Here is a 14448-nt window from a genome sequence, read left to right on the forward strand (position 1 = left end):
AAGGCTAGTTAGCTTAACGGTTTCCTAATATCAGACGTTACCGACTACCATAAAGAACACAAAAGCAGAGCATTTAGAAATAAACGATACCATCAAGCGAAGTCAGCAGTGGCTTCATAAAGGGGAAAGCTTGCCTAACAAATAAATGAAAATTCCCTGAAGAGGTAAAAGCTGGTTAGATAAAGGGAAAGTAGTAGATGCAATATATTTCGATTTCCAGGTGTTTCCAGTAGAGGAGTGTTTGAGACACTTGCGCAGAAATCACAAAAAGTTAGTATCCAAGCTCAGTGGGTAATAGGGAAGACAAGTAGCCATTGTAGGGCACCTATAAGAGCTGAAAATGTGTTGCTGGAAAAGCGCAGCAGGTCAGGCAGCATCCAGGGAACAGGAGAATCGACGTTTCGGGCATAAGCCTTTCTTCAGGAATGAGGAAAGTGTGTCCAGCAGGCTAAGATAAAAAGGTAGGAAGGAGGCCTTCCTTGAAGAAGCTCTCTTCCTCCCTCTACAAAGATTTCAGTGAGTCCCTCTCTCACTGCACACCCCAAGTCATCTCCTCTGCATTTCTGACGCCCCTCCCCCAAGTCCCTCCTCCCTACCTTTTATCTTAGCCTGCTGGACACACTTTCCTCATTCCTGAAGAAGGGTTTATGCCCGAAACGTTGATTCTCCTGTTCCCTGGATGCTGCCTGACCTGCTGCGCTTTTCCAGCAACACATTTTCAGCTCTGATCTCCAGCATCTGCAGACCTCATTTTCTCCTCAAAGATTCCACCTATAAGATAAGTGCCTGGTAACAGTGGTAACACATTAATCAACATGGAGAGAGGACTAACTAACTAATAGAAGACAGAAAGTTGGGCTAAGAGACGTTTTCAGAACAGTGACTTGTAACTAATGGCGTACCAGTGGAACAATGTTTGGGCCACAATTATTTACAATACATGTTAATGACTTGGATGAGAAAATGATTGTGCTGAAGCCAAGTATGCAGATGACAAATAGTTGGAAAGGCAAGTGATGAGGATAACAGAGTCTGCAGTGATAACAGAAATGCCTAGGCAAAAATTGGCAGATGGAATAAAATATAGGAAAGTCTGAGGTTATGTATTTTGACAGGAAGAATAGAGGAGCTGAATATTATTGATTAAATGAGAGAAGACTGCCAAAAGCTACAGCAGAGGAGAGTTTGAGACACTTGTGCATAAATCACAAAAAATTAGCATCCAAGTTCAGTGGATAATAGGGAAGGCAAATGGAAAGTTGGTCTTTATGTCAAAGGGAATCGAGTATAAAAAAGGGACATCTCGCTAAAACTATACAAGACACTTATAAAACCACACCTAGAATACGGTGAACCATTTTGGATCCCTTCTAAGAACAAGGAGGAGTAGGCCATTCAGCCCTTCGAGCCTGCTCTGCCATTTTAAACGATCATGGCTGATCTGATGTCAGGCTCAATTCGACTTTCCTGTTCCCCATAACCCTTTAGCCACTACTAATTGAAATTCTGTCTGTCTATCCCCTTATCTTTAATCAGTGTCCACTACATTCTCGGGTAGTGAATTTCAGATTCAAGACCTTTTGAGAGAAGTAATTCCTGCTCATCTCGGTTTTAGAATCATACATAAAACTATGACCTCTTGTTGCCCCACGGCAGGAAACATCCACTTTATGTTTCCTTTATTAAACTCTCTTACCCTGTTTTATACCTCAATTAAATCATTTATCCTTCTACACTGTAATGTGTAGAGGCCTAAACTACTCATTCTCTCCTCATAAAACAAGTCTTTAATCTCTGGAATGAATCAAAGTGAACCTTCTCTAAATTGCCTCCAATGCAATTTTTTTTTTAAAAAATGTAAAGAGACTAAACCTCCACTCCAGTATGGATCACCAATGTCTTGTACAATTACAACAATACTTCCTTTTTTTTAATGCCATTCCTTTAAAAATAAATGTCAAAGTTCCATTTGCCCTCACTACCTGATGTATACTGGCTTTCTACAATTCATGACAAGAACACCCAGATCCCTCTGCACTGAAGCATTTTGCATTTTCTCTCCATTTAGACAAGTTGCTTTACTTGTCCACAATAAACTTGCTAAATTTTGGCCCATTCACCTAAACTATCCATATCTATTTGTAAATTTCTCATTTCTTGCAACCTACCTTCCCACCTATTTTAGTGTCATGTGCAAAAGTGGCGATAGTATCTTCTGTCCCTGTATTCATGTCATTAATATAAGATTGTAAGTAACTGGGGCTCTGATGACCAAACTCTGTGGCACCTGACTATTACACTTGCCAATCAGTAAAAGATTGACTCTCTTTTTGTTGATTAGCCAAACCCTTATCCAAAAGAATATATTACCCCTAAACCTGTGTGATCTTGCCTTGTGCACTAATCGTTCATGTGGCACCTCATCAAATGCCTTCTGGAAATCCAGATATACATCTGCAGGACCCTCATTATCCACTTCACTTGTCACATCTTCAAAGTAGAGAAAGTGGCTTCCTCTACCACCAAATCCAAGCCACCTGATACCTCATCTTCCACCTTGGGACCCTCCAACTACACAACATTAATGTCAACTTCACCATTTCCTCATCTCTCCCCCCTCCCCCCCCCCACTTCATCCCAGATCCACCCTTCCCCTCCACCAACATTTCCGATGACAGGCTTATGCCTGAAACATCGACTCTCCAGCTCCTCAGATGCTGCCTGACCTGCTATGCTTTTCCAATGCCACACTTTTCGATCCCAATATCTTCAAAGTAGTCCAGCAAGTTCGTCAAATATTTTAGCCTCCAAAATAAAACACAATTCATCAGAGTCAGCATGGTTAACTTTTCAAGTGTAGCATTCCTAAATCCTTAGGAGGCTCTTGTGATACAGTGGTAGTGTTCCTGCCTTTGAGCCAGGAGGGCTGGGTTCAAGTCACACCTTTTCCAGAGATGTGTAATAACATCAGTGAACAGGTTAATTAGAAAATAGGTTACTACAAACATAATAACAGATTCTAATAATTTCAGATAAGGATATTAAATTAGTGTTTTTTTTCCAATCCATTTGGGGCCTTTCCATATTATAATCAATGCATCCACTATCTAGCTTTCACTTCCTTTAAAACACAAGCTTGTAGGCCTTTAGACCCTGGAGACTTGTTAGCCTTTAATTCAGGCAGTTTGCTCAAAAGTATTTCGATCACTGGGCAGAGAGAAAGTGCTAAGGTCCTCCTTTTCTATAAATCTCTGCAAAACCTGTTACTATTAGGATGGTTTCAGTGTCCTGTCTATTGTGAAAACTGATGCAAAATATTGATTTAGAGTCCCTGCCATTTCATTCTTCCCCACTATCAACTCGCCAGTCTCATCCTTTAAGGGACCAACATTCTTTATCAAAAGAAAGATGCACTGGCACTGGAGGCAGTCCAGAGTTGGTTCAAGGGGCTGATCCTGGGTATAGATTGACTGTCTTATGAGAACAGAATGAGTAGGCTGGCACTATACTCAGTCTAGAACAATGAGAGAAGACCTTATTAAAACATACAAGATTCTTAGGAGACTTGGCAGAGAAAGGTAGTTCCCTCTTGAGGGAGAGTATAGAATCAAGGGCAATATCGCTAAGTAAGGGATTACCCATTTAAGACAGATAGCAAATAATTTATTTTCTCAGATGGTAGTGAACGAGTGGGATTCTTTATCGCAGAGATCTGTCCAGGTTGGATTGTTAATGGCATTCAAGGGCGAGACAAGATTTTTAATCATGGGTTATAAGGAAAAGGCAGGAAGGTGGAGTTGTGTTCAGATTAGCCAAAATCTGATTGAAATGGTCATGAGCTGAAAGGCCCATTTCTGCTCTGTCTTATGGTCTTATAAAAGTGAAAAAGAGCGGTGCTGGAAAAGCACAGCAGGTAAGGCAGCATCCGAGGAGAAGGAGAATCGACGTTTCAGGCATAAGCCCTTCACCAGCAATGTGTGGTCTTATAAAAGTGGCTTGGCAACACCACTACTGACCAAGCTGACAGGGTCCTAAAGAACATAGTTGCCAGACTAAGTTTATAGCAATTGAAGGAGGAATGCAGGGGAGAGAACATACTTGAGCTCATCCTCAACTACACGGAGATCCATGACCAAATTGGTAGGAATGACCACCTTATGGAAACAAGTTCCATTTTCACAAAAGGATATTGTCTATTGTATAGCACAGCACTATCATCATGCTAAAGTGACTGTCCTTGACATCAAGTCTGCATTTGACCAAGCACGGCATTAAGGAGCCCAAGCAAAACTAAAATAAGTGAGAAATGGGGGGAAATCAGGTTTGGAATCATACCTGGGACAGAGAATGATGGCTGTGATTGTTGGAAGTCAGTCATCACTGTTCCAGGACATCTCCATAGCGGTTCCTTAACATTGTGTCCTAGGTCCGACCATCTTCAGTTCATTCTTACCATCAGAAGGTGAGAAAAGTGGCTGTTTGCTGATGATTCCACAATGCTCAACATCATTCATAATTCCTCAATCTATGTTGATATGCAGCAAACCATGAACAAAATCCAGGCTTGGGTTGACAAGTAGTCAGTAACATTTGCACCATACAAATGGCAAGCAATTACCATTTTCATGAGAGAATCTAACAATTAGCCCTTAACATTATAATCACTGAATCCCCCACTGACAATATCCTATCCTGAGGGTTACCACTGACCAGAAACTGGATTGGACTAGCCATAAAGATACAGTTGTAATGTTAAAAGATTAATGTCCAGACAGAGAGTATAATTTAATGTAATGTTAAAGGGTTAGACTGTACTGTCTTGATCCAAGAAGCTGAACATTCTGGAAGTGGGTGGGGGTGACATTCTGTCTCACAGATGGCATACAGGAACGTGGATGACTATTCATTGTAATCCTCACTTCATTTGGGCAGTCACTTACTATTTTACTGCTATTATCAAATTAATCTCTCAGTCAGTCTGCTCCATTCATAAATGCTTTCATAGCTATCCCCAGCCAATCAAAATGGTTTGCAGGATCATTCTCTCCCCCCCCCTCCCCGATACTAAAGCATATCTCATCTACATTGTCTTGGGGGAAATCACTGAGTCAGGAAATCATTTGCATTTTGATTCCACAGGGTTAGGGCATTTACATTTACATTATCTCCAAGGATTACCTCTTCCTTCCATTGTAACTGGGGTAACATGTGGTTACATGTGGTTATGCTGGAAAAGCACAGCAGGTCAGGCAGCATCTGAGGAGCGGGGGGAAAAAAAAAGATAAAAAACAAAATCGACGTTTCAGGCAAAAGCATGACCAACTGACCTGTATAAAGTGGATGTGTTTCCTTTCTTCAGGGCCTCTTTGACTCAACCTTGCACACCAGCGAGGAGGGCCAAAGGGGGTTACCTAGCCTGTACAAGCTTTAATAAATTTTAACTGTTTGTAGAAGTTGGTGTGCGCGAATTGCATCTCGTGTGTGAAACTTTGGGAAAAGAACCTAACACAGTGACTATATGAACAAGTCAGGCACTGAGAACCCTGCAGTGAGTAACGCACTTCTCAACTCCCCAAAGCCTATTCACCATCTACAAGACAAGTCAGGAGTGAGATAGAATACTCCCCACTTGCCTGGATGGGTGTAGCTCCAATAACACAATTGACACCATCCAGGATAAAGCAGCCCACTTCACTGGCACTAAATCACTCCCTCCACCACAGACTCTCAGTAGGTGCTGCTGCTGCTGCTGCTACTACTACCACTACCACTACCACCACCTATAAAAGATGCAGTGCAGAAATTCACCAAAGATCCTCAGACAGCACCTTCCAAACCAACAACCACTTCCATCTAGAAGAATAAGGGCAGCAGATACATGGGAACATCACTACCTGCATGTACCCCTCCAAGGCACTCATCATTCTGGTTTAGAAATTGTTCCTTCACTATCATGGGGTCACAATTCTGGAATCCCCTTCCTTATGGCATTGTGGGTCAACCCACAGCAGACGGACTGCAGCGATTCATGAAGGCAGCTCACCACCACCATCTCAAAGAAAGATGCTGGTCCAGCCAGCAATGCCCACTTCCCATAAATGAATTTTTTTAAGAAATGAAAGCAAACTACAGACAAAAGATTAATTTGATAACTTTTCCCCCCACCCACCAATTAATGCTATCCCTCCACTTTACTTTTTAACCTTCAGAAGCCTATATTGTGCAAATGAGAATCACTCTTGGGATAACAGTTCAGATGACAAACTTAATTTCTGGTCAGTTTTCAAAAATAAAATTACACAGGAACGTGTTAGTACAAGGAAAAATGTCCCATGTCCAACTGCATAACGTGCACCATGTGTCAAAAAAACCCCACATAATTCAGCACATTACCAAATAAGACAGTCTCGACTGAGTTTCTGCTGTGTTCAGTCAGCTTGAATCAGAAATGGAACAGCAGGTAGAGGAGTTGAGGTGACAGCATGAACTATTTGGCTTGGTGCCAATTAAACCATGCTGCAGCATAGTGCAAGCAGAACATTAGTGGAGAATTTAAAATAAAGGAAGCATTCTTACATGTGATGTGCATATGAAATTAGCTGTTGTAAAATCTAGAGGACTAAAGTCTAGTGCTTTACTTGAACACAATCTATGTTGACACCATAGCGCTGTACCTCCCCCTGTCAGTCTTTGGATGTTATCTTGAAATAAAAGTTTTAATTTATTAGTGCGTAAATTCCTTGGAGTTATTGAAACGTGCAAACATATGAATCTAAAATATCTCACTTGTGTATTTGAAGATAGTATCTGATGAAACTATATATCAGAGTGCAGAGTGCAGTCACCAAACCAAATAATAGTAATATTTAAGAAGCCATGATTGAGTTGGCCTTCAGTTCAAGAGGGTTCAATGGAAGTACGTACAGGAGTAAGGATATCATAGTGTATGGGGTCTCAGTAAAAACCAAAGATGAAATAATGTATGCAGCTTTGGTAACCTTACCCGGGGAAGGTGACGGCAGTGAAGGTTCACCAGAATGATTTCTGGGACAGCAGGTTTGTCATACAAGGAGTGATTTGGTCAACTGGGCTTGTATTCATTGGAGTTTAGAAGAAAGAGAGGGAATTGCATTGAAAGAAAGTTCTTATAGGATTGGATAGGCTAGATGCAGCAATGATGTTTGCCCTTACTCACGAGTGCAGGAAAAGGGCTCACGATCTCAGGCACGCCATTACAGACTGACAGGAGTAGGAATTTCTTCACTTAGAAGTTGGGAAACCTGTGTAATCTTCTTCCAAGACAGGCCAAGTCACTGAATATATTTAAGAAAGAAATAGATAGATTTCTGGAAGTTAAGGGTATGGGGAGAAAGAAAGGCAGTTTGACATTGGAGTAGATGTTCAGCTGTGATCCTATTGAATGGTGGAGCACATTCAAAAGAGCCAAATGACCTAAACTTAGACAACAAACAGATTAAAAGATGCTTTTCCTGGATTCACTCCCAAAAAAGTACCATTCTTGTAAACAAGTGCTGAAGGAAACACTAAAAATTTATTAATTGACGCAAGAGGGAAAACCTGTACACCACAAACTGAAACCACGTCACAAGGTTTTTGTTTGGAATGTGGAACAAAAAAAAATGACAAGGAGCATGTCACCACTTCAGATTAGGGTGCTGCACATACCAATTAACTGGACAGTTACTGAGAAAAAGATTCATTATTAAAATAACCTCAGCAAAGTATAGAAACTGAAGTACTGCAGTCTCAAAGTGGAAGTAAAACACAAGACTGATCAGCAGATAAGCTGAAACCTACACCTGTAGTTAAATGAGAAAGAAAACCCATTACCACATTTCAAATGCAGGCCCAAAACGTTCCAGCTTTCACCAATGCGGTCAGTCAGAGAGCAAGCGCATTCTAACTCTCTCACCTTTTGATAGAACATTAGGGTAAGAGGTTTCAAGTGGAGGTCGAGAGGAAATCTTTTCACCCAGAGCATGGTGGGGGAATCAGGAACTCTGCCTGAAAACGATGGAGGAGACAGAAACCCTCATCAAAAAAACAGGCTGTGGTTTTGGACAACACTGCTACAAGGCAGAGCGCCACATGCAAATTCAGAACCAAATTGACTCCTCTACGCAGAGGGTCAATCCAGGTATTAGTTACACTGACTCCCTGCCTTCCATTCTCAACGAATCTTTTAAAAGGTGTTTTCTCACTTTGATCACTGAGCACCTACAAAGCTTTTACCACTCAGACTCTGCTCAGGGGCTTTATAATTGCACTGGGTTGGGGACCATTGCAGTAATTTAAAGCACTACTCTGTCAATAAGTGGAAGATAGCAATACTTATTGCTCAGTTTAAAGAGGCACAAGAGAATTAATCGGAGGCAAGCAAATATATTTGTGTCAGATGTACATTCAATTCAATAGGGCAGCAGTCACAACAGAACAGCACACTTCTTCCTATAAAGCACTGCATCTAGATCAGTCTAACAGCAAGTGGATCCACTTCAGTTTGATTATGACACGGAACTGCACCATTAATTCACAACAACAGCAAGCACAGCATCACAGAAGCCGTTTTCACATGTGCAGATGGTTCTGGATTCAAAACGGCAATGCACAGGGGATTAAAAACTTTCTAAAACAAAAGTACTTCACTGTATCACGATCTCCAAACACCATGTGCAACACCGACGGTGGCATTAGGCTGTGCTGCTCTTTGTCAACCAGCACTGACTGATCTGCTGAATGGCTTCCTTCTGTGCAATAAATTTCTTTTCTACCAAAAAAAATAACATGGTGCTTCTCCGTATTAAATGACTCCTCATGGGAAAATTTAGTTCGAATCACAGGGTACCAGTGGAGAAACTTTCCTTCCGCAACACACTGCTCACCATCACAAAGTGAGGAGGACAGCAGTCAGGTACTTAGTTTCAAAAATTGCTAATTTGTACCTCTGTCCACATTTGGGTAGCACTGTTTCAGACAGCCAGTTCTGGTGTAATGAGCTAATCTAGCTCTTTCCAGACTGCCACATTAACTGGGTACACAAAACAATGTCCTGGAAACTAGCGCATTGGAAGTGTTAATTTAACAAGTAACACCAGAAAGTGCTGTTAGCATTACATGAACTGTATCCAACTTACAGTAAGGAAATCCAGCCTAGATATTGGAAAAGTGCAACTTGCTGCGTCTTTATGACAAACAGTTGCATTACCTGCTGGAATCAAGCAAAGGCTTTTACAAAAACCAGGAAAAACATTTCTTACAAAAGAACATAAGCAGCTATATCACAAAATCTTTAACAATAATGATACATGTGTCCAAAGGAAAAGAAGTCAGAAGAAAAATGTAAAAGAGGAAAAGAAAATAAAGGAAATGAAAGTGCATGCATTTAAACAGCAGCTTGCACAATTTCACAAGCCCACAAAACTTTACAGCTAATTAAAATACTTCTGAAGTCACTGTTGTAATGTAGCAACATCCAATCTTCACCCAGCAAGTTACCAACAGCAGATACAAACTACATGAATGTTTTAACCGGAGGCAGGTTTTTTGCTCATGAATATCAATGGGAGATCAATCAGGTCAGAAGAAATCAGATGAGACATAATGGGGAAAAAAAAACTGTGTGGAAGATCTCAGCTATTTTCAAGAGCTCCAAGTGATCATCCCTGCTCTCCTAGATTGGTTAATCTTTCCCACCACCTTTACTCAGCAGGGAGCTTTCAAACGTAGACCAGCAGGTAAAATTGCAGTCAAATTGCAATGGGACCTGACATGAACCTGTAACAAAGCATTCTGTTGGTTTTGGGTGGATTCTGTCATCTATTCAATTCAGCAATTTAATTTCAGAACAACAAAAAGTTTTTGGAAGTTTTCCAGTGAGTGGGTGAACTGAGCTATGATATCCACCCACGATGTGGTTTCTGTCCAGTGGATACAGGAAAGGTACTTTTTAAAAACTGTACCATGGAATTTTAAAAAATTATTTCCACTTGAAGGGGAAGGCAGTGCCTAACCCATCAAAAAGAAAGTAGTTCTGAAATTCCAACATTTAAAAGGCATCTGGATGGGTACATGAATAGGAAGGGTTTAGAGGGATATGGGCCAAGTGCTGGCAAATGGGACTAAATTAATTTAGGATATCTGGTCAGCATGGATGAGATGGACAAGGGTCTGTTTCTGAGCTGGACATCTCTATGTTAATTATGTAATTAATTAACAGAAGTTAAGGTCAAACTTTCAGACTCAGAGTGGAATATTCTACATTTTGTTGATCATTTTATTTGTATTCTTAAAGGGACTCAATTTTGATGCTTTTTAAAAATAAAGTGTTCACACCTTGTACTGATAGTGGTGTTGCTGTAAATAGTTCAAAATTAGGGCTCCAAATGATTATTTTTAACAGTTTGCAACCAAGGAAGCAATTGTCATTGGCAGTCTTTAATCAGAGCTGAGGGATTTATTGTAATTTGAAGCCATCAGAAGCTTGCTGCATCCAGATGTTGGTCAAAATTTAATCTGTAGGTTACTCTTTTAAACCTAAAGGTATTGGGTTTAACAATCTTAAAGTTATTTTCACTGACTTACGCTTGCTCTTGGTTTAGCAGTGCCTTTATTTTCAAAATTCCCATCTTTGTTCCAACTCCTTGCAAAGCCTCTCTCCTGACTATTCTCCACTACCCTCCCCACCGAGCCACCTTGATAGTGGTGCTTACCGATTTCTGATCTGCTGACAATCTCCAATCTTGGTCAAGATTAGAGAGTGATGCTGGAAAAGCACAGTAGGTTAGGCAGCATCCAAGGAGCAGTAAAATCGACATTTCGGGCAGGAGCCCTTCATCAGGAATAGAGGGACTCCTGCCCGAAATGTTGATTTTCCTGCTCCTCAGATGCTGCCTGACCTGCTGTGCTTTTCCAGCACCACTCTAACCTTGACTCTGATCTCCAGCATCTGCAGTCCTCACTTTTGCCTAATCTCCAATCTTGAAAACTCCACCATTGGCACTCATGCCTTCCATTTGTGCTAAAGCTTTTTTAAAAAATTCTCTCATGGTCAGAATTTACTGTCCCTCCCTAGTGGCCCTTGAGAAAGTGGTGAGCACCTTCTTGAACCATTGAAATTCATGTGCTCCAAGTTCTGGCAGAGAGACAATTGCCTCTGAAAACAATCTTTAAGATCTATCTTTTTAACCAAATCTTTTAGTCATCTGCCTTTGTGTAACTTTTGTTTAAAAAATCCTTGAAGTATTATGTAACAAAACTAAGTAAATACAAAGAGTTCACAAACAAAAACATAAGTTGCTCAGCAACTCAACTGGTCTCAAAATATAACAAAAAAAAACTGCAGATACTGAAAATCAGAAACAAAAACAGAAATTGCTGGAAAAGCTCAGCAAGTCTGGCAGCATTTGTGGAGAGAAATCAGAGTTAACATTTCACATCCAGTATTCAGAACAAAGACAGCTCCTAACCTAAAAGATTGCATTTCGGAGATTATGTGCTTAAGTATTTGAAACTAAAGTCAAATTTTCAAATTCAATTGGAAAGATCCTATGCTAAGCCATAGCTAACACTTTGTTGATGACCATTTTAACTGAATTCTTCAATGACTCAAATATTGATGTTTACTTCATACAAGTTCTGAAGAAAGGTCACAGGACCTGAAATGTTATTTCTGCTTGCTCTCCATCGATGCTGCCAGACCTGCTGAGTTTTCCCAGCAATTTCTGTTCTGGCCAGGTCTCAAAATGCAAGTGGCTTATGATTGTCAATTCCATCCACCGCATTGTTTTGGCATGCAGTGTGACACAAAGAGTAAACTTGTCAGAAATCTTTAAGCTAGGGTGAATATGACTTAAACAGTGTTTCCATATATAGGCATGCCTAGGACAATGTAGGCACTGACAGTGCTCAGGGAGTGGTAGAAATGTAGAACCCACTTGTTTGGAATGGTTGTGACAAATACCATAGATATACTTAAGGGGAAGTTTGCTCCATACATGAATGGGGCAAGAGGGGGATATGGACAGGATGACGTTAATACAGAGTTTAAACACTGTAGGGTACAGCACATTTTTATAAGTAGCATTTTGGCAAAAGGAAGCAGGAATGTTCCACATCAGGTTATTCACAATATCCAGTGAAACACACATACAAACTACTCCCTTCCATTGACTAGCCCTATGCAAATGGAGGCTGCTTGTAAAAAACATTTTGAAAGCACCAATCTGTTCAGACACTCCTGATGGATGTGAGACTTTCATGTCTGGGCCAGAAGTCCAGGTAGAGTCACAATACATTGCTAAATCACAGATGTGTGGCCTAACCATTTCGCAAATACCTCAATCACAGCACATACACATTCACTCAAGGGGCATAGTATTAAACATGAACACGACTCATTGTTTCAAGCTGCTCACAAACCTTTAATAATCCTCGCTGCAGACCTACGCTCGCCCTGATCAGTGCCACAGTATTCAAAAAACTGTCTCTATAAATAATTTACACTTTAAGGTGACATCTCAGAAGAACCCAAAAAAAAGTGTTGTTCAATCTTTGAATTTAACTTTCTGGGTTTTTAAACCCTTCGTAACCTTTTGGGCAAACTTGAGTATAATAAAACAAGGAGGTTTTAACTTGATTCTGCTCTACAGGAGTTAGGTGGATAGAGCTTTCACAAGCCCTTTAAATCTAGTGTACAGTAAGAATCTAAAACTATGCACTATATGGACAACAGAAAACTGCATTTAAACCACAGAGGGACCAGATGACAGAGAAATCCTTCAAATGATTTGGCTTTCATTCCAACTGATCCAGATAAGTCCTGGTTTAAAACAAGTATTTCGTGTATAAATTCATCCTTTCATTGCTGATTCAATTACATTCAACATTAAAATGTTTCTTTTCTCACTCAATAACTAACTGACCCGCAGGTATCTTTAACATCTCCGCCTAGTAGTAGTTAGCTGTAGCCAGCTGTAGTAGATAAGCCTTTTTATGTCCATTCCCTCACAGAAGCATAAAACACAAAGACCATTTCGGTAGCTTCTATCAGTTTGGTGACTGTTCATCAGAGACGCATTTCCCCAGCCTACCAGACGTTTGCAGTCGGTTTTGAACCAGAACACGCTGAACAGAGAGAGCAGTCACCTCCCATGTGTCATTAAACAAAAGGACAGGTCAAACCCAGGAACGGCCGATGATCGTCAGCTTTGACTTTAAGTTCCTAGCTTTTATAGAAACTTATTAAAAAATTGACTGGACGTGGAAAAGGAATGAGCGAGAAAGCGATGGGAAAGAAATGCATTGTCATTGTTCTGTGATCATTAGTTTAAATATTAAATGTTTGATGCAAAAACATATGCCAATAAGTAATACTCGCTAATACACTAAATGAAAGCCACGTTTATAATCAATATTCCTCACCCAGAGAGGACATCACGGCGAGAAGCGAGTACGTTAGCTCCGAGTGTCTCATGTTGCCTCCCCTATTCTGTCTCTTAGCCGCTGGAAACTTCAACGAGCGAATAGCACTCTTCCTCTTCCTCTTCCACCGTGACTCTATCAGCTTTGCCTGTTTTAGTCCTCTCTCCTTGTGTTTTTGTCCACACTTTGATGACACAAATGAAAATTCGACCGACAGCCACATCAAATCTATCATATGATTCCCATCATGTGACAGGTTCCAATGTTGTCATTCTTCACCCTGTGGGGGTGTGGTCACTACAGTTTCTCATTAGTCCTTCAGGACAGAACTCTGTGCGCCTTTCTTTTAAAAACAAGTGTAACGTCTGTTTAAATACTTTCACATCAGTTGGCAAAACCTTGCTTGAGTGAATCTGGGTATAGCTGCGGCTATTTTGAACTGTCCTCTAAAAACACCGTGGCTGTCCCGTTGAAATCTCGGCTACCGGTTAAAGAAAAACAGTGAAAATTGGAAACGAATCTATTGTTTTGGAGCTGCATTTTGAAGTATGCGTCATTCACAAGTTTTATCGTTTCTTTCCTTCTGGGAAAAGAACCAACGAGAGATAAATGTTGAAGAGTTATAGAAGCAGTGAGGTGCCGAACTTGCTCCAGATATGGAGCTGTCTTGGAACGTGAAATAGCTGGTCACCTTAGATCTACACCACCGAGTGAGCCAGCACCCGACCCATATCCCTCCAAATCCTTCCTATTCACATACCCATCCAGATGCCTTTTAAATGTTGTAATTGTACCAGCCTCCACCACTTCCTCTGGCAGCTCATTCCATACACGCACCACCCTCTGCATGAAAAAGTTGCCCCTAAATCCCTTTTAATCTTTCCCCTCTCACCATAAACGTATGTCCTCTAGTTCTGGACTTCCCCACCCCAGGGCATAGACCTTGTCTATTATCCCTATCCCCTCATGTCTTATAAACACCTACAGCATAAGGTGGCCCCTCAGCCT

At 40.8% G+C, this 14448-nt stretch overlaps 1 protein-coding gene across 5 annotated transcripts in view; it reads right to left on the minus strand.

The window, feature by feature from the left end:
* si:dkey-21a6.5 (signal peptide, CUB and EGF-like domain-containing protein 2) overlaps nucleotides 1-14132 on the minus strand; it is a 47774-nt gene extending 33642 nt beyond the window's left edge. For 3 of the 5 annotated variants that reach the window (XR_006314891.1, XR_006314889.1, XM_043712249.1), the window contains exon 1: nucleotides 13441-14132. Coding sequence is in view for 2 of the 5 variants with exons in the window: in XM_043712249.1 (XP_043568184.1) it covers nucleotides 13441-13675 (235 nt within the window). In the remaining 3 variants the exon portion in view is untranslated. Of the gene's footprint in view, nucleotides 1-12941; nucleotides 13358-13440 lie in introns of those variants that run through there. The other 2 variants (XM_043712511.1, XM_043712423.1) reach the window with 2 other exon arrangements.
* Between the last annotated feature and the right edge of the window lie 316 nt (nucleotides 14133-14448).

This window comes from Chiloscyllium plagiosum, chromosome 1, assembly GCF_004010195.1.
Source record: "Chiloscyllium plagiosum isolate BGI_BamShark_2017 chromosome 1, ASM401019v2, whole genome shotgun sequence".
In the NCBI taxonomy this organism is placed as follows: Eukaryota; Metazoa; Chordata; class Chondrichthyes; order Orectolobiformes; family Hemiscylliidae; genus Chiloscyllium; species Chiloscyllium plagiosum.